This window comes from Anomaloglossus baeobatrachus, chromosome 6 (assembly GCF_048569485.1).
Source record: "Anomaloglossus baeobatrachus isolate aAnoBae1 chromosome 6, aAnoBae1.hap1, whole genome shotgun sequence".
Classification (NCBI taxonomy): Eukaryota; Metazoa; Chordata; class Amphibia; order Anura; family Aromobatidae; genus Anomaloglossus; species Anomaloglossus baeobatrachus.
In genome coordinates, this window is record NC_134358.1 from 89964012 (window position 1) to 89985322 (window position 21311).

General features: G+C 43.1%; 1 protein-coding gene across 1 annotated transcript in view; it reads right to left on the reverse strand.

Annotated features, from left to right (window-relative positions):
- SLC26A7 (solute carrier family 26 member 7) overlaps window positions 1–21311 on the reverse strand; it is a 99836-nt gene that overhangs the window by 64196 nt on the left and 14329 nt on the right. Inside the window, exons 4-5 of the mRNA XM_075316260.1 lie at window positions 13989–14153; window positions 5866–6018 (exon numbers count right to left, since the gene is read on the reverse strand). Of these exons, the coding sequence (XP_075172375.1) occupies window positions 5866–6018; window positions 13989–14153 (318 nt within the window). The remainder of the gene's footprint in view (window positions 1–5865; window positions 6019–13988; window positions 14154–21311) is intronic.

Sequence of the window (21311 nt, forward strand, 5' to 3'; positions counted from 1 at the left end):
ATTCAGAAATTTAAGATCCATGGGACTGTAGCCAACCTTCCTGGACGTGGCCGCAGGAGGAAAAGTGATGACAAATTAAAGAGACGGATAATACGAATGGTAACAAAAGAGCCCAGAAAAACTTTTAAAGAGATTAAAGGTGAACTTCAAGCTCAAGGAACATCAGTGTCAGATCGCACCATCTGTCGTTGTTTGAGCCAAAGTGAACTTCATGGGAGAAAATCATGGAGGACACCATTGTTGAAAAAAATCATAAAAAAGCCAGACTGGAATTTGCCAAACTACATGTTGAGAAGCCACAAAGCTTCTGGGAGAATGTCCTATGGACAGAAGAGAAAAAAAATTGAACTTTTTGGTAAGACACATCAGCTCTATGTTCACAGATGGAAAAATGAAGCATATCAAGAAAATAACACTGTCCCTACTGTGAAACATGAAGGAGGCTCTGTTATGTTCTATGGCTTCTTTCCTGCATCTGGCATGATGTTTTGAATCTGTGCAGGATACAATGAAATTTCAAGACTATCAAGGGATTCTAAAGAGAAATGTGCTGCCCAGTGTCAGAAAGCTTGGTCTCAGTCACAGGTCATGGGTCTTGCAACAGGATAATGACCCAAACCATAAAGCTAAAAACACCCAAGAATAGCTAAGAGAAAAACATTGGACTATTCTGAAGTGGCTTCTATGAGCCCTGACCTAAATCCTATTTAGCATCTTTGGAAAAAGCTGAAACATGCTGCCTGGAAACACGAGACAACTGGAGTAGTTTGCTCTTGAGGAGTGGCCAAAATACCTGTCGAGGGGTGCATAAGACACATTGACAGTTACAGGAATCATTTGATTGCAGTGAATGCCTCAAAAAGTTGTGCAACAAAAAGTTAAGGATACCATCATTTCTGTCCACACCTATTTCATGAGTTTTATTTTTTGTTAATTTTTTTTTTTGTATTATTACGTTTGTCATATTCCAGTTATTTCTGTGACCTTTGTGGGTTTTTATTTCATTAAACAAGGGGTACCAAGAATTTTGACCATGTGTGTAAAATGTGTAAAAACAATATAATATTTGAATATCTATACACAGTTATGAAGTTATCAAAATACTTTATTTTTATATATGTGAGCAGCTTACAAGTATGTTGAATGATAATCAAGATAGATTTCTCAAAATCTGGAACCTGAGGATAGCTTCTGCTCATCCACAATTGCCAAGGGCCAGTTTGTCCCTTGGTTAATCACATTACCAAATGCTTCATTTCTTTTCTAAATTTCCACTTTTCGGATCACTTCCCCTCTTTTTATTATTGGTTCTTGACTCCAGTTTTCCTGTAATAACTTTATATGCCATTATTTCTCTTTTGAATTAGCTGTCAAATTCAATAAAATACAAGGCATACCCCATTGGAATACGGATTCTACACTACAAGCCAAAGTCTAAAAATGTATAGGGAAGATAGGATTCAGCTCTAAAGAGACCCAAGTTTTGTGGCCCGAGTATGGACCAAGACGAATGGACCAGCAGCAGGTCTTCTGCACCAAACTTACAGAACAGCCTCGTATACTTTTATATATTTATATATATATATATATATACACATATATATATATATATATATATATATATATACACATATATACATATATATATATATATATATATATATATATATATATATATATACATACATATACATATACATATATATATATATATATATATATATATATATATATATATATATGCACATGTTTTTCTCCCCATCTGACATGAAATCAGAATAAATTTTTCCCATTTTAGGTTAATTAGTAACCAAAATTATATATATTTGTCAAATGCCGGATTAATGAGAGAGAGAATATTTTAAGGCATTTTTATTATTTTTTGCAAAGTCAGAAGTTTACATACACTAATCGTACTATGCCTTTAAACAATATGAGACAGCTCATATAATGATGGCATATCTTAGGAAGCTTCTGATTTATTGGCAACATCTGAGTTAATTAGAGACAGATATGTGGTTGTATTGCAACACACTGCTTCTTTGTGTAGCATCATGGAAAAGATTTTAATCAGGCATCTTTTCATAATAAGTGTCTTGAAAGCTTCCTTTGTGTTGCCATTTCACATCCTAATTGGAGTAAGGGTTTAGGAATTACAGCTCTTTAATATCCACCTACCTCTTTTTCAAGTGATAAAGGTAACTGGACAATCTCATATCTCAAAAGCTCTTTAATAGGCTGCATGGGCTAATCGCTCATTAACCCATCATCATTTACACAGGTAAAAGGTCTGGAGCTGATTCCCAGAGTGACATTATCATTTGAATGTTGCGGCTATGAACCCACAACATGCAGTCAAATGAGCTCTCAATGGAAGAGAAACATACAATCGTTAGGATGAAAAAAAAAAGGAAATCCATCAGAGAGGTAGCAGAAATGTTAAAAGTGGCCAAATCAACAATTTGGTACATCCAGCACACTGGTGAATTTAGGAACTCAAAAAGGCCTGGACATCTGTGGAAAACAACAGTGGTGGTGTCACGCTAGGTGCGGGAAAGTACTAAGCGCAGGGCGAAAGGGAAGGGGAACCCTATGACTAGGAAGAGGGAAGATGGTGACCCCTGACCAAACCTACTGCTGGACCCTCACCACCCTAGATAGGTTCCGCATCTATGAGTCGAGCCCGATACCAAGGTATCTCTAGTGCTGGGCCATAAATAGGGAACAGATGGGATGAGCTCTTTGTCAACCCTGCAAAACAACTATAGAAGACACATGGAGGACACACAGGTGGAAAGCATGAACTGCTTATCATTAGATGATACAGGTAGAAGTTCAGCAGAGCTTTCAGTAAGGATACCACAGAGGAGAACAAACCACCTGCTTGCAAACTCAGTTTGAATGAACTGAAAATATCACCAGCACAGCCCAAAGGAAGAAAGGGGTAGTTAAATACCAAGAGAATACTGACAATCAACAGCTGGGTGAAAGTCGAGCTCCTGCTTGGTCCAAAAGGGAGAGAGATTAATTCAGCAGGAAAGCTACCTACACCAATGAATACTGACAGCAGAAACAATGGAAAGTCAGGGAGCATTCTACTTTGTGAGACGCTGTGACCTTCTGTGGCCGGAAACCACATAACTGTCTGTCACACGTGAGACACCTGTGACAGGTGGATGCTAGCATAATCCTTTCCATTGTGAAGAAAAACCCAGTAACAACATCCACCCAAGTGAAGAAGACTCTACAGGAAGTGGGTGTTTCAGTATCTAAGTTTACCATAAAGAGAAGACTTCAAGAGTACAAATACAGAGGGTTCACCACAAGGTGGAAACCATTAACCAGCTTTAATAATATAAAGGCCAGATTAGACTTTGTCAAACAACATCAAAAGAAGCCGCCCAGTTCTGGAAAAACATTGAATGGACAGAAGAAACTAAAGGCCCCGTTACACGCGTCGATTTATCGGGAGATATGTCGTCAGGGTCACGGATTCCGTGACGCACATCCGGCATCGTTTGCGACGTCGTTGCGTGTGACACCTACGAGCGACTCTGAACAATCGCAAATAGGATGAAATCGTGGATCGTTGACACGTCGTTCATTTTTAAAAAATTGTTCGTTTTGGGGAAGGGAAGCAGCCGACATATTGCTCCGTTTGACATCCTGCCAACATCGAACAACATTCAAATGGCCGCCTGGGTCCAACAATATATCGTTGATCGCTGATGCGTCGATTTTGAGATCGTTACGTGTGACAGCAAATAAACGAACTATAAGCGATACCGGCAAATCGTAAATATGCTCTGGGCGTGTCACGTCGCACATGCGATCATCAGATAAATTGTAGCATGTAACAGGCCCTTAAGACTAACCGTACCAGGCAGTGTGATGGGCGGACATGCATGGTTTCCAATGGTCCTGGGTCGCTAGTGTTTATTGATTATGTGACTGAAGACAGAAGCAGCTGGATGAATTCTGTAGTGTACAGGGCGAGACTTTGTGTTCAAATTCAACCAAATGCAGCAAGGTTGATTGGACGGCACTACACAGTACAGATGGACAATGGCCCAAAACATACTGTGAAAGCAACTTAGGGGCAATGAAGTGGAGTATTCTGCAATGACTCAATCACTAGATCTCAACCCTATCGAGCATGTATTTCACATACTTAAGACAAAACTCATCTCCGACCCTCCTCTGCTATTGGACGGCTGCCGTGTGACGTCGCTGTGACGCCGCACGAACCGCCCCCTTAGAAAGGAGGCGGATCGCCGGCCAGAGCGACGTTGCAGGGAAGGTAAGTCCGTGTGACGGGTGTTAGCGATGTTGTGCGCCACGGGCAGCGATTTGCCAGTGACGCACAACCGACGGGGGCGGGTACGCTCGCTAGTGATATCGGTATCGATATCGCAGCATGTGAAGTACCCTTAAGATTGCCTATTCAATGAAGGTAGTCTCACATTCGAAGCTGTAGTGGATAGTGAGATAAGGAGCCTGAAACCAAAATTTCAAAACATTGTTTCCCTTTTGTTCTTCAGCATAAGGCTTTTAAAAGGAACCTGTCAGGTGCAATGTGCACCCAGAACCACAAGCAGTTCTGGGTACATATTTCCAATCCCTGCCTAATTGTCCCAGGCTATAGTAGCATACATAAAGAGATCTTTAGAAAAAAGCAAACACTGTAGAAAAAGACATGAATACGCACATCCCGAAGTCACACTTTGATCTAATGCATCAAAGGCAAAAATTAAATACCTGAACATGACGTTCTTGGTTTAATATTCTGTTCAGACTGTGTAAAGCCCACTGCCACGCCATGGCAAACCTCTGAGTGGATCCCTAATATGTGCCTGGAAGATGTGGCGCCGTGCGCCAACCACCGCCTCCGCGGCAATGCACCAGAAGGGCAGGTAACCGGGTGTCTCACAACAATTAGCAGGAGACTGCAAAGAGGGGTTCTGCCTTTTCTGCTCACAGTTCACACACTGAGAGCTTGAGGAAGGGGAGTGTACAGTTCCTTCCACAGTGTGCTAGTGTTGTGTGGTAACCATTGTTGTGGTGGCATGGCCTGGAGCCATGGGGACTCTGCTTTGCAGCTTGGTGTTGTGAGGCACCAGGTCGCCTGTCCTGCTGTTGCACCGCTGTCGTAGCGGTGGTTGGCGCACGGCGCCAAACCTTCAAGGCATAGATTAGGGAACCACTCAGAGGTTCGCCGGGACGTGGCAATGGGCTTCACACAGTCTGATCAGAATGTTAAACTAAGAACCTCATGTTCATGTATTTAATTTTAGACTAGCAGCTTTAGATCAAAGTATAATTTTGGGATGTGTGATTCATGTCTTTTTCTACAGTTATTGTGCATCTTTAGAAAAATGTATTCCTAAAGATCCTTTATATGATAATGAGCGCAGTGACTATTCACAAGGGCGTTAGTTCCGCCCTCTTAGCATGTTACCACGCCCACAGTGTCCATTGTGACCGCTTCAGAACGCTGGGCTTAGGGTCAGTGCACATGATCAGAATGCCCCATACTTCCAGTGATGTGCACTAGACCTCTCTGAAGCCGAGATGCATACACCCGGTTTCTGCATAACCGGAAGTGCTGGGACTTCTGATCATGCACACTGACCCTAAGCCCGGTGTTCTGAAGGAGTCACAACGGACACAGGTAGGCATGTCACCGCTGATGACGCTGGGCAATGGGCATTGAATAGCATGTTAGCACGCCCCTGCTAAGAGGACGGAATGAGGGCAGGAACTAATACCCCTAAATTAATTAACCATGATAGATCCTCCAAAAACATATTACACAGTTACAGAATGTGTTAGTATTTCAGTATATTACCCCCTTTTAGGACTCACCAGTGCCAGGTCAATGGGGATAACAAATTGGATTTTGCTTTTGTACTTTTCATTAAGTTCTTTTGTCAGAATCAACACCACGAGGGAAAGAAGGGATAAAAACAAAGCTGCGATATTCACCAGATGGATGTTTTTAAAAACAAAGATATAAATCTATAAAAAAGTAGAGAAAGGAATCCAAATATGAAAATAAATAAGATGCAACAATATACACAAGATACAAGGTGGGGGTATCCCTGAGCAGCGCAGAATGCTGGGTTCTGGGGAACATAATGTGGCAGGAGTTGATAAATTAATAAATGATACCGTCGCGCTAATAGAGTAAAGGTAGCAGATAGGAGAAAACCCATACATATTATTAGAAAAAAAATCTAAAGAAATATTCTGTATCCTTCAATTCCCAATAAAGAAGTAAATAAGACAGTAGGTTGTACATGAACAATAAAATCCTGTACCAAAAAGACATGTAAAAAAATGTCAGTACCAAGACTAAGTAAACACTAGCAATGTTCACTAATGGTCCAATTAGGTAGTTAGAAATAATAATAATAATAATAATAATAATAATAATTTATTCATTTATATAGCGCTATTAATTCCATAGCACTTTACATACATTGACAACACTGTCCCCATTGGGGCTCACAATCTAAGGTCCCTAACTGTATGTTTTTGGAGTGTGGGAGGAAACCGGAGTACCCGGAGAAAACCCACGCAAACACGGGGAGAACATACAAACTCCTTGCAGATGGTGTCCTTGGTGGGATTTGAACCCAGGACCTCAGCGCTGCAAGACTGCAGTGCTAACCACTAAGCCACCATACTGCTGTTAAAAAAAAAAAAAAAAAAAAAAAAAAAAAAATGTGCTTAATGTTCGTCCAAGGTATCAATATATGTAACTTAATTGAGACATACCATTAGTGGAGTTGGTCACTTTATTGAGGCTGTGGAATCCTAGTAAAAGATACAGGGTGCCAACTCCAATATTCACGCTTAAATGCCGTTTCCTGAAATTCGGTGCCCTTATTTTCACAACTCATATCAGTGATTATTGTGGCCAAAGAATTCTATTGTAACCTCATCGGTCAACAGGACTTGTTTCCAACATGCATCAGGCTTGTTTAGATGTTCTTTTGCACACATCTGAATTTTATGGTGAGGACTCAGGAGAGGTTTTCTTCTGATGACTCTTCCATGAAGGCCATATTTGTGCAGGTGTCTCAGAATAGTAGAACAATGTACCACAACTCCAGAATCTGCTAAATCTTCCAGAAGGTCTTTTGCAGTCAAGCAGGAGTTCTGATTTTTCTCTCTAGCAATCTTGTGAGCAGCTCTCAAGAAATCTTGCTTGGTTTTCCAGACCTTATCTTGACCTCTACTGTTCCTGGTGACTGCCATGTCTTAATTATATTTGAACCTCAGGAAAGGGCATCTTGAAAATGCTTTGCTATCTTCTTATAGCTTCTTCTCCTGTTTTGTGGGCCTCCATTATTTCCATTTTCAGAGTGCTAGGTAGCTGCTAAGAAGAACCCATGGCTGCTGTTTTTTGGCACACGATTAGAGGAGGCTGGGTTTTTATAAAGCTGTGAAATTTGAATCACCTGGCCTTTCCTAATAATAATTACAGTCATATGAAAAAGTTTGGGCACCCCTATTAATGTTAACCTTTTTTCTTTATAACAATTTGGGTTTTTGCAACAGCTATTTCAGTTTCATATATCTAATAACTGATGGACTGAGTAATATTTCTGGCTTGAAATGAGGTTTATTGTACTAACAGAAAATGTGCAATCCGCATTTAAACAAAATTTGACCGGTGCAAAAGTATGGGCACCCTTATCAATTTCTTGATTTGAACACTCCTAACTAATTTTTACTGACTTACTAAAGCACTAAATTGGTTTTGTAACCTCATTGAGCTTTGAACTTCATAGGCAGGTGTATCCAATCATGAGAAAAGGTATTTAAGGTGGCCACTTGCAAGTTGTTCTCCTATTTGAATCTCCTATGAAGAGTGGCATCATGGGCTCCTCAAAACAACTCTCAAATGATCTGAAAACAAAGATTATTCAATATAGTTGTTCAGGGGAAGGATACAAAAAATTGTCTCAGAGATTTGAACTGTCAGTTTCCACTGTGAGGACCATAGTAAGAAAATGGAAGAACACAGGTACAGTTCTTGTTAAGCCCAGAAGTGGCAGGCCAAAAAAATATCAGAAAGGCAGAGAAGAAGAATGGTGAGAACAGTCAAGGACAATCCACAGACTACCTCCAAAGACCTGCAGCATCATCTTGCTGCAGATGGTGTCAATGTGCATCGGTCAACAATACAGCGCACATTGCACAAGGAGAAGCTCTATGGGAGAGTGATGCGAAAGAAGCCGTTTCTGCAAGCACGCCACAAACAAAGTCGCCTGAGGTATGCAAAAGCACATTTGGATAAGCCAGTTACATTTTGGAAGAAGGTCCTGTGGACTGATGAAACAAAGATTGAGTTGTTTGGTCATACAAAAAGGCGTTATGCATGGAGGCAAAAAACCATGGTATTCCAAAAAAGCACTTGCTACCCACAGTAAAATTTGGTGGAGGTTCCATCATGCTCTGGGGCTGTGTGGCCAATGCCGGCACCGGGAATCTTGTTAAAGTTGAGGGTCGCATGGATTCAACTTAGTATCAGCAGATTCTTGACAATAATGTGCAAGAATCAGTGACGAAGTTGAAGTTACGCAGGGGATGGATATTTCAGCAAGACAATGATCCAAAACACTGCTCCAAATCTACTCAGGCATTCATGCACAGGAACAATTACAATGTTCTGGAATGGCCATCCCAGTCCCCAGACCTGAATATCATTAGAAATCTGTGGGATGATTTGAGGCATGCTGTCCATGCTCGGCGACCATCAAACTTAACTGAACTGGAATTGTTTTGTAAACAGGAATGGTCAAATATACCTTCATCCAGGATCCAGGAACTCATTAAAAGCTACAGGAAGTGACTAGAGGCTGTTATTTTTGCAAAAGGAGGATCTACAAAATATTAATGTCACTTTTATGTTGAGGTGCCCATACTTTTGCACCGGTTAAATTTTGTTTAAATGCGGATTTCACATTTTCTGTTAGTACAATAAACCTCATTTCAATCCACAAATATTACTCAGTCCATCAGTTATTAGATATATGAAACTGAAATAGCTGTTGCAAAAACCCAAATTGTTATAAAGAAAAAAGGTTAACATTAATAGGGGTGCCCAAACTTTTTCATATGACTGTATATTCCTAACAGGCTAATTAAGGTCTGAAAACTTGGTCAAACTTGTCTGTCCACACAAATCTCCAAGGGTAATTACACAGAATATATATAAATTATATATACACACAAATCTGCGCTAAACTGAGGTTATTTTTATTTTTATTTTAATTTTCCGTTTTATTTCTATAAAAATTAGGGATTTTTAGTTTACTAATAAAGAATTAAAATTTCATAATACACATTCGAGTATAGTGCACAGTAAATAACATTTTCATTTTTCGTTATATCCTGAATAATAAAAAATACACTGTAGAATGTGGAGCCCCGGCCGGTGGCTACCACCTATTAGACAGAGAAAGGGTTAAAGAGCTATTTGTTCTCTATGGATTCCATTAAAAACAATTTTTTTATAATTTTTTTCCAGGAAAATCCAAAGTAAAAATAATTTCCTTCAGATAAAATATGTGAATGTTCACAAGCTAGTCCTGCTGAAATTGAGTATAACAAATTTTATTATTTAAAATTAATGCCAACTGGCAGAAAACCTAGAACAGGGGCATCACATGTATAGATATTGAAAAGGTCAAGGACAGGTATCACTGCACAGGTGTTAAGGTACTAAAACTAATAGATTATATTACTATGAAAAAAATCAAAGATACAGTACCATATCACATTAACACATGTGTTCACAAGTATAATGTCTATAGCAGACATGCAATAACAAAAGGCCTACCCATGTGGTGTCTGTTTGATAATATAAGAAATACTGGACACATATAGTGACAACGAAGGTGACACCGAAACGTGCACGTCGGGGCTGGCGTCACATGTGAGCACAGGTCTTCCTCTGCACAGGTAAAAATCTTCTACTTTATATCTACCATATCTCTACTTAGGCGGTTTCTATATACACCTGCCCTAGATATCTTTGCATAACAGGCCATGTAAATAATACTTTGTGCTGCAAATGTACACACTTGTTATAACATTTTCCTTACACTGTACATTACAGCCATCACTACTGCACATACCCATGTGAGTGCTGATAACAGTGCATATGGTTCTGACCCTCTATACCACTGATGGTCAGCACTACATGTGTCCGTTTATATATATAAAGCTGAATGTGTGCATGTGTGCGTGTGTGTGTGTGTGTGTGTCCGGGATTGGCATCTGCACCGTCGCAGCTACAGCCACAAAATTTTGCACACTCACACTTCTGGACCCAGAGAGCGTCATAGGCTATGTTGTGAGGCGAAATTTTAACCCCGCGCGTTCCAATTTACCAATCAATTTTGCCCCTATCTACATAATGGGGAAAAAGTGAAATGAAAAGTGTATCCGCACCATCGCATTTACAATCACGAAATTGAGTCACCTCATGTGACCCAGGAAACGTCGTAGACTATGTTTTGACAGGAAAATGTAACCCCGCGTTTTACAGTTACTCTCCAAAAAACATGGCTCCATTAAAGTAAATGGAGCCTGGAACTACAGGTTATTATTAGGAGCGGTGATTGGTTGTTATAGGAACAAAAGGCATTCATAGTATAAGAAGCTTATATGTGAGTTAATAAGATGTCGGTGGGGAGACGGATATAAAGAGACAGAGGAGAGAGACAGAGAGACAGACAGAGAGACAAACAGGGAAAGAGACAGAGAGATAGAGACAGACAGGGAAAGAGACAGACAGAGACAATCGGTGAAAGAGACAGACCTGGAAAGAGACAGACCTGCAAAGAGACAGACGGTGAAAGAGACTGACCTGGAAAGAGACTGACCTGGAAAGAGACTGACCTGGAAAGAGACTGATCTGGAAAGAGACAGATGGGGAAAGAGACTGACATGGAAAGAGACTGACCTGGAAAGAGACTGACCTGGAAAGAGACAGATGGGCAAAGAGACTGACCTGGAAAGAGACTGACCTGGGAAGAGACAGATGGGGAAAGAGACTGACCTGGAAAGAGACTGACCTGGAAAGAGACATATGGGGAAAGAGACATATGGGGAAAGAGACAGATGGGAAAAGAGACAGATGGGAAAAGAGACAGATGGGAAAAGAGACAGATGGGGAAAGAGACAGATGGGGAAAGAGACAGGCAGACAGGGAAGGAGGAGACAACCAGAGAGACAGACAAAGATAGATGGGGAAAGACACAGACCTTGATAGAGACAGACGGGGAAAGAGACAGAGAAATAGAGACAGACAAGGAAAGAGACAGACAGAGACAGGCAGAAAGGGAAAGAGAAAGACAAAGAGACAGGGAGACAGACGGGGAAAGAGACAGACCTGGGAAAGAGACAGACCTAGAAAGAGACAGATGGGGAAAGAAACAGAGAGATAGAGACAGACAGAGACAGGCAGATGGGGAAAGAGACAGATGGGAAAGAGACAGACGGGGAAAGAGACAGACGGGGAAAGAGACAGACCTGGACAGAGACAGACGGAGCACATTACTTGGCCAATTTAGTTAAATCTGTGTTGAATATCTGTGGTGTTGAAATATATGTTGTGAAATGCTTCTATTAGCTTAGTTTTTGCCTTTTAATAATTATATTTCTATCTATTTGTTTTGTGGTTTTTGTGTGCAGAATAAATTTTTGTTAATACATTCTATTTTGTTAACAACAGTTATTAACCCGGGCGAAGCCGGGTAGTACAGTCCAAATAATCACAAGAAGCTATAAATTTTTCTGGACAATATACCACCACTGACCGTGATCATTTATCATTTTTTCATCAAGTTTATGCTGCTCTAATTTCAGCAGGACTATATTTTTGAACATCCACATATTTATCTAAATGAAATTATTTTTATTTTGGATTTTCCTGGAAAAACATTTTTTAAAAAGATTGTTTTTAACGGAATCCATAGAGAACAATTAACCCTTTCTCTGCTCTGTCTAATTGGACTGTAGATGATAGCCGCCGGCCGGGGCTCCATGTTTTCAGGATATAAAAATGAATATGTTATTTACTGTGCAAAATACTCAAATGTGTATTATGACATTTTAATTCTTTATTAGCAAACTAAAAATCCCTAATTTTTATAGAAATAAAATGGAAAATAAAAATAACCTCAGTTTAGCGCAGATTTGTGTGTATATATAATTTTTATATACAGTATATTTTATGCAATTACCTTTTATCCCAGGCAAAGTGAGAGGGTTTTTTTCCTTAAATCTAACTGCAAACTGCAGGTATATAGGGTTAATAGCGCTGGTGTCTATCCTCACAGATATATATTCTTTAAATCTCCAAGAGTGTCCAAACTTTTCCATAGGCCCATTTTCCTTTTTGTAATTTTTCAAGTGTAAAAGATGAAAAAGAAAATTATGCCCAAAATACAAAGGAAATATGGCATATTTAACTTTATGCCATTTAGAGATTATTTCATCTTTAACTTGCTTAAAGGGAACTTGTCATCAGATTTTTCCCTATTAAACTAAAAGAATTCCCTTCTGCAGCTCTTGGGCTGCATTCTATGAAGGTGCACCTTGGCCCTGACTCCCCTTCCAGACCCCAAAAATAACTTTATAAAACTTGGCCCTTAGGTATGCTAATTATCTTGGTTGGCCAGATGGGCGGGCTCAATTTCTGCTCCTGTCCCCTTCCTACCGCTGATCACCGTCCTCCTTCTTTGATTGACGGGATGACGCCGTCCATCATCCTCCTCGTCGCATTTTCAAATCTTGCGCCAGAGCAGTTATGTCAGGTCGCACAGGCGCAGTTCACTCTGCCATATCGCGCACAGAGCAGAAAACATAGCTGCCCTCGCGCGCGCCGGTGAGCTAAATGCTTAGGCGTGAGATTATGGGCAGGTGCGAGCATGGCACTGGTGAGGTCGGCGCTGTGTATGTTATTTTTGGGGTCTGGAAGGGGAGCCAGGGCCAAGGTGCACCTCAAAGAATGCAGCCCAGGAGCTGCAGAAGGTGATTATTTTAGTTTAATAGGTAAAAATCTGATAACAGGTTCCCTTTAACTGTGCACAATAATAGTAAATTTGATTAAGGGTGCCCAAACTTTTACACGTCACTGTATGTCTCTATTAAGTTACACATATTGATATCTATAGACTTTGAATTATTTGGAGGAGCAGTGAGCACATTATTTTAATAGCAGCACTTCCCACTACCTTTGTCTTTGGTGAACATTGCATAGTGTTTAATTACTCTTTGTACTGACATATTTTTTTTCTGTGTCTTTATGGAATAGGATTTTATTGTTCATGTACAAGCTATTGTCTACTTACTTCTTTACTGGGAATTGGGGGATACAGAATATTTCTCTAGATTTTTTTTTTCTAATATTTTTTTCTCCTTTCTACTTCTCTGCTACCTTTACTCTACTATCTTTTTTTATTACTACTTTCAATTCACTGGCTATTGCACAGGCCCCTTGACTCTTCATGCAGCTTTTACAATCCCCTCTTTTTTACTATCCCCTTGGGCGCTAGTGTATGTTTATACTGTATCATTAAATAGGTGGTCTGATTGAAACAAGTTACTACTTATGCAAAGGATAGGTGACAATTTACTGATTGATGAGGGTTCAACCACTAGAATTCCCACAGATTGGCCCACATCGATAGGCAGAACTGTGCTGCCTGTGTTCCATTCATTCCCTATGGGACTGCCGAGTGGTGCGCTGAATGCAGCAATATTCTGGCATCCGACCTGCCGCACTATTTTATACCGGGGATAAAAGTTCACTGTCGGGGATATGTGTCCATTCTGCCAGTCACTGCGGATCCCACCGATCAGCAAGTTACCAACTATTCTGGGGATATTTGATAACTTGTTTTCCCTGGATAACTCCATTAATGACAGAATTGGCTCATGTACTTACATTATTGCATGGTACTTACATAAAACATTCCTAAAGGTCCCGAGATATAGGGCATCTTCATTCCTAAAAGGAACTTTACTTGTGATGTCACCACATGAGTCGCTGCGCCTGTTGTCATTGCACTAACTACCGGTTCGGACAATAGGATGGTTGTACCGCCCAAATTCAACAGAAACATGGACATCTGTCATAGAAACAACAATATCAGCATTTTTTTGTCATCAGTTCAAGCTCTTTGCATTGCTTCGCTTCATACGTTCAGGATTTAATGAGGACTTAAAGAGGACAAACCACCAGGATTTTCAATATAAACTAAAGCCAGTGCTATACTGGCGCTATCATGCTGATTCTATACATACCTTTAGTTGTGAGATCGCATGTATACTTTCTGAAATATAGGCAAGTAAAGTTTGTGAAATGTCCCTGTCTGCTGCCTGTCCTTCCTCCCCTGTCTGTCTCTGTTATTACAGGGGAAGAAAAGGAGGGAGGAACGACAAGGGGAAGGAAGGACAGGCAGCAGACAGGGGCAGAAATAACTAGCAAAACCTGACCCACCTATTAGATATTCCGTTGCATCTCTCATCAAATAACAGTGCATTTCACAAACTTTACTTGCCTGTATTTCAGAAACTATCCATCCGATCTCGCAACTAAAGGTATGTATAGAATTGAAAATTTCTGTCTGGGCTATAAAAAAAATTATCATCAAGAAAATAAACACAAGCAGGTTGTGTTTATTCTTTTTATGGATTCTGCTTGGTGAAAATTTAAAGTGAGCCCCACTGAATGAATTATACTGAACAAAATATAAACTCAACACTCCCATTTTCATAAGCTGAACTCAAAGATCTAAAACTTTTTCTCTGTGCACAAAAGGCCTTTTTCTCTCAAAGATTGTTCACAAATTTGTCTGAATCTGTGATAGTGACCTCTTCTTCTTTGTTGAGATAATCCATCCACCTCACAGGAGTGGCATATCGAGATGCTAATTAGACAGCATGATTATTGCACAGGTGTGCCTTAAGGTACCGTCACACATAACGAGATCGCTAGTGAGATCGCAGCTGAGTCACGGTTTCTGTGATGCAGTAGCGATCCCGTTAGCGATCTCGTTATGTGTGACACCTGTAAGGGGTGGGCAGACCCCTTACAAGGAGGTGCAGTTTCCCCCTGAAGATACCTCACTCTGGGGTAGTTACTGTTGATGTTATTAATAAACATGTTTTTACTGTGCAGTGGGTTTTCCCCTAGAGCCCGGGTGGGATGGCTGTCCCCATAGAAACAGGGCAGGAGAGAGGAGGAGCCGGCAGCTTAGAGAGAGAAGTGTGTGTGTGTGTTGAAGTCAGTTGATTCCAGGACGGGGGAGAAGGAACAGCCAGGGGCAGAGTGTGGAGCTGAGTGGGCAGAAAGAAAGAAAGAAAGAAGGGAAGAAGAGAAGAAGTGTCCTCAAGAGTGGAAGCAGAGCAGGGGCAGAGTGTGGGAGCTGGATGAAAAGGGAAGCCGGAGAGAAAAGGAGCGGGCGGAACCTCAAAGTGCGAAGCAGTACCGGTGTGGGTCCGGTCTGTGGGTAGCCGTAGTGGGAGCCAGGTGAAGCAGATTAGCCGGGCACATCCCCACTGGAGGAGACGTCAGGACAGGCTTTCCCTCAGCTAAAGGAAGTGTGAAGTGTCATCTATAACTGCCGGTTGTGTGAAGAACTGTGTAATAAAGAATGCCTTTTGTTTGCACCGAATCATGCCTGGAACGTGTTTATACGTCGGACGACATCTGCACCACCACACTCTGCCCCACCGAGACATCTCCCGTCCCGATAGTGACGGCGGAGCCAGGGGTAAGCCTGATAGCAAGGGCCACGACTACAACCCTGGAGGCACCCCTGGCACCCCGTTACACACCTACCAGCGATCAGGCCCCTGCTGTGAGATCTCTAGTCGTTGCAGAATGGTCCAGGCCATTTTCTTCAAAGGCGATGTCCTGCTGGGCAGGACACATCGCAGTGTTTGACACTGTGTGACAGGGTCACAGTGACTGCTGAGATCATTATACAGGTCGCTACTGCGACCTGTATTGTTCCTGCATCGTTGGTAAGGTCTGACTGTGTGACATCTCACCAGCGACCTCCCAGCGACTTACCAGCGATCCCTATCAGGTCACATCGTTTTCAGGATCGCTGGTAAGTCGTTGTGTGTGACTGGGCCTTTAGGCTGACCACAATAAAAGGACACTCTAAAATGTGCAGTTTTAAAGTATTGGGAGGTCTGGGGGGGGAGGGGGTTGGACAAAGAACCAGTGTCACGGGTATCTCTCTGTTACTAGAGACTCGTGACAGGATCTGGGCCAGAGTCTCTCTTTGTCATCTGAGACTCCTCACGTTAAATTTATTCCCTTTCCTTCAGTGCTGAAATGGTTAAAGGGGTGCTTCACCCATATTTTTTATTGTCTAGTTCGATATTATATTGAGAAACAATGTTTCTCTCAAATACCTTATGTTGCCAATAGTGCCTGTGAGAGGCGCTATTGCAGACCGCTGTTCCCGCTTCAGTGACGTCCCCGTCAAGTGCAGCACACGTCACATCCGTGTGGCCGGCTGCAGTCTTCCTCACTCACTGAGCTATGGGCGGTGTTTCACCGCTGTCACAGCCCATCTGCTCCCCCTCCCCCCTCCGTCCTCCCTCCTCTCTCCTCCCTCACAGCAGAACGCTGCAAGCAAGAGACGCGACGCGCTGTGATGGAGGAGGAAGGGGGAGCAGGGAGCAGATGGGCTCAGAATAGAGACGGCTGCACGGATGTGACATGTGCGGCACTTGACGGTGACGTCACTGGAACAGCCGTCTGCAATAGCACCTCTCACAGGCACTATTGCCAACAAAAGGTATTTGAGAGAAGCATTGTTTCTCAATATAATATCGAACTAGACAATAAAAAATATGGGTGAACCACCCTTTTAATGTCAGTCTTACTTTCCAGCAGCTTCTGACCCCAGGCCTCAGGTGTTTCCGGTTAAAGACCACTCCCTTCCTCTATTTATGGTCACATCTCCCAGTAGAGGGGGCCGGTTATTCTGATTTCAGTCTAAAGCTTGGCCGGCCTGACGGAACCAGCTGCTGAGCCTTTGTTGCAGTGTAGCAGTGAAGGCTGCAGTACTGGTGTCTGACTACAGCTGTGAAGCTGGGCTTATCCTGTTTCCCATTTGTCTTCCTTCCCTGGTGTGCTGTTTTAGTGCAACGGTTAGACTAGTGATCCTTACCTGCCCTCTCACTAGCCAGGACTATTGTAGGGTCTCTCAGGGCTTCAGGTTCCTGCTCAGCAACAGGTGAGGAACCTGTATAGGGACTGGCTGGGAGTGCAGGGTACATATGAAGGTAAATGAAAGAGGTGTCCATCTTCCCTCTCACTAGTGCTAGGGCCCACTGTTGTTAAAGTGCCCACGATGTACCCTTTGTTTGTTGTGGTGAAACCCCTGTCTGTTGTGTGTCTTGCCATGCACCGGACTCTCCCCAAGTCCATGCTGACAACTAGTTAGTGTTTGGTGTGACCACTATTTGCCAATCTGCCATCTGACCTGAACAGATTCATCCATGTAGAGAATACCTTTCCAATGTGCCAGACACCATCGAATTTGAGCATTTACCCATTCAAGTCAGTTACAATCATTACGTGCAGTCAGGTGGAGACCCCGATGAGGACTACGAACAGCAAATTAGTTTCCCTGAGATGGTTTCTGAAAGTTTGTGCAGAAATTCTTTGGTTTTGCACTGATTGTTGCAGCAGCTGTCCAAAGTGGCCGGTCTCAGACAATCTTGGAGGCGAAGATGCTGGATGTAGAAGTCCTTGGCTGATGTGGTTACACGTGGTCTGCAGTTGTGAGGCCGGTTGGATGTATTGTCAAGTTCTCTGAAATGTCTTTGGAGATGTCTTACGTTAGAGAAATGAACATTCAATTCATAGGCAGGAGCTCTGGTGGACATTCCTGCAGTCAGCAGCCAATTGCCACTTCCTCAAAACTTGCAACATCTTTGGCATTGTGTTGTGTGATAAAACTGCACATTTTAGACTGGCCTTTATTGTGGCCAGCCTAAGGCACACCTGTGCAATAATCATGCTGTCTAATCAGCACCTTGATATGTCACACCTGTGAGGTGGACAGATTTAAGCCTAAGTCACACGTAGCGACTCAGCAGCAATCACGACGACAATCTGACCTTATCAGGATCGCTGCTGCGTCGTTACATGGTCGCTGGTGAGCTGTCAAACAGGCAGATCTCACCAGCGACCAGTGACCAGCCCCCAGCGACGCGTGGAAGCGATACTGCACTTGGTAACTAAGGTAAATATCAGGTAACCAAGCAAAGTGCTTTGCTTGGTTACCCGATATTTACCTTGGTTACCAGCGAACACCGCTTAGAGCTGACTCCCTGAACTCCTAGCCAGAGTACACATCGGGTTAATAAGCAAACCGCTTTGCTTATTTACCCGATGATTACTCTAGCTACGTGTGCAGGGAGCAGGGAGCCAGCTTCAAGAAACTGCGGACGCTGGCAACGAAGGTAAATATCGGGTAACCAAGCCTTTACTTGGTTACCCAATATTTACCTTGGTTACCAGCGTCTGCAGAAGCCGGCTCCCTGCACATTCAGTTCGTTGCTCTCTCGCTGTCACACACAGCGATCTGTGCTTCACAGCGGGAGAGCAACGACCAAAAAATGGTCCAGGACATTCAGCAACAACCGGCGACCTCACAGCAGGGGCCAGGTTGTTGCTGGATGTCACACACAGCGACATCGCTAGCAAGGTCGCTGCTACGTCACAGAAAATGGTGACTTAGCAGCGACATCGTCATCGCTGTCGTTGTGTGTGACATGACCATTAGAGATCAGACACCCCATACTTTGCACTGACGAGGGGCAAGCACCCCGAAACACCGTGTCTGCAAATTGGGATTCTGATCTGGCATATATATATCCTAAGTCATATGCAAAGGATTGTTAAAAATCCACTTGTGCCTTTTAAGATCGCTACTTCCAATAGGTGGAATAATAAGGTTATACATAGTGTACATCAATGACACATCCAGCCCTAGATACTTGGATTTCTCCATGGATACTCCTGTTTAATACACATCAGGTTTGTCTATGGTGCATAGTCCTGTCATAACAAGTCTGGGTTCTTTATCATAGTGATCTAAGATATCAGAAAGATAACAGAGTGAACAGTTCTAACAATAGTAAGAAAGTTACAAAGATATAACAAAAGTGTTCCCAAAATACTTAAATGATTGTATTACGTGTATATGATTGTAGATTGCTTTCAGCAGTCGAATAACCCTAAAGCTGGTGTCACACATAACGACGACGACAACGACGTCGCTGCTACGTCACCATTTTCTGTGACGTTGCAGCGACGTCCCGTCGCTGTCGCTGTGTGTGACATCCAGCAACGACCTGGCCCCTGCTGTGAGGTCGCCGGTCGTTGCTGAATGTCCAGCTTCATTTTTTGGTCGTCACTCTCCCGCTGTGACACACACATCGCTGTGTGTGACAGCGAGAGAGCGACGAAATGAAGCGATCAGGAGCCGGCACTGGCAGCTGCGGTAAGCTGTAACCAGCGTAAACATCGGGTAACCAAGGGAAGACCTTTCCCTAGTTACCCGATGTTTACGCTGGTTACCGGCCTCCGCTCTTGCTGCCAGTGCCGGCTCCTGCACTGTGACATGTGGCTGCAGTATGCATCGGGTTAATTAACCCGATGTGTGCTGCAGGAGAGCAAGGAGCCAGCGCTAAGCGCGGCTCCCTGCTCTCTGAACTGTGACATGTAGCTGCAGCACACATCGGGTTAATTAACCCGATGTGTGCTGCAGGAGAGCAAGGAGCCAGCGCTAAGCGCGGCTCCCTGCTCTCTGAACATGTAACACAGCGACGTTATGATCGCTGCTTCTGCTGTGTTTGACAGCTAAAGCTGGTGTCACACATAACGACGACGACAACGACGTCGCTGCTACGTCACCATTTTCTGTGACGTTGCAGCGACGTCCCGTCGCTGTCGCTGTGTGTGACATCCAGCAACGACCTGGCCCCTGCTGTGAGGTCGCCGGTCGTTGCTGAATGTCCAGCTTCATTTTTTGGTCGTCACTCTCCCGCTGTGACACACACATCGCTGTGTGTGACAGCGAGAGAGCGACGAAATGAAGCGATCAGGAGCCGGCACTGGCAGCTGCGGTAAGCTGTAACCAGCGTAAACATCGGGTAACCAAGGGAAGACCTTTCCCTAGTTACCCGATGTTTACGCTGGTTACCGGCCTCCGCTCTTGCTGCCAGTGCCGGCTCCTGCACTGTGACATGTGGCTGCAGTATGCATCGGGTTAATTAACCCGATGTGTGCTGCAGGAGAGCAAGGAGCCAGCGCTAAGCGCGGCTCCCTGCTCTCTGAACTGTGACATGTAGCTGCAGCACACATCGGGTTAATTAACCCGATGTGTGCTGCAGGAGAGCAAGGAGCCAGCGCTAAGCGCGGCTCCCTGCTCTCTGAACATGTAACACAGCGACGTTATGATCGCTGCTTCTGCTGTGTTTGACAGCTAAGCAGCGATCATAACAGCGACTTACAAGGTCGCTGTTACGTCACCGAAAATGGTGACGTAACAGCGACGTCGTTGTCGCTGTCGTTTAGTGTGACACCAGCTTAAGCAGCGATCATAACAGCGACTTACAAGGTCGCTGTTACGTCACCGAAAATGGTGACGTAACAGCGACGTCGTTGTCGCTGTCGTTTAGTGTGACACCAGCTTAAATGACTTTCATTATGTGCTTTGTTCTTTCTATTATCTAATCAGCCCCTGATTAAATCAACCTCCACTTAATAACACTGTTATAGCTAGTGTGTGTCAAGCATCTAGTTCTGCTTATACATACAAGCCCCGATTCACTAAAGCAATTTCCTCACAATTGTGGAATAAATTGCTTTGAAAAGTCACAAAATCGTTGCACAACTTGGAATGAGCAAAATGTTTGTAACTTTTGGCATTTTTACGCCAGTTTCTGCAAGCTTTGATGGAGACATGTCTGGGGGAGTGACGCCACAGCTCGTCTAACTCATAATGAGCTATGGCATTCAGTATACCAGATATCCAACTCCAGTACCTGACTGGAGTATGATTTCTGGCGTGGTGCACGGAGACGCACGACACTTGTCAGATGCTCCAGATTCATGAAGATGCATGCACCTATTTATAAATCAGGGGCTTCTGACTCCAGCACGTTCCCTCATCAACACCAGCAAGGAAAACACTGTTCTTCATTAAATTACACAGTAGTTCATACTAAAAGGGAGTGTCCAGTATAAAAGA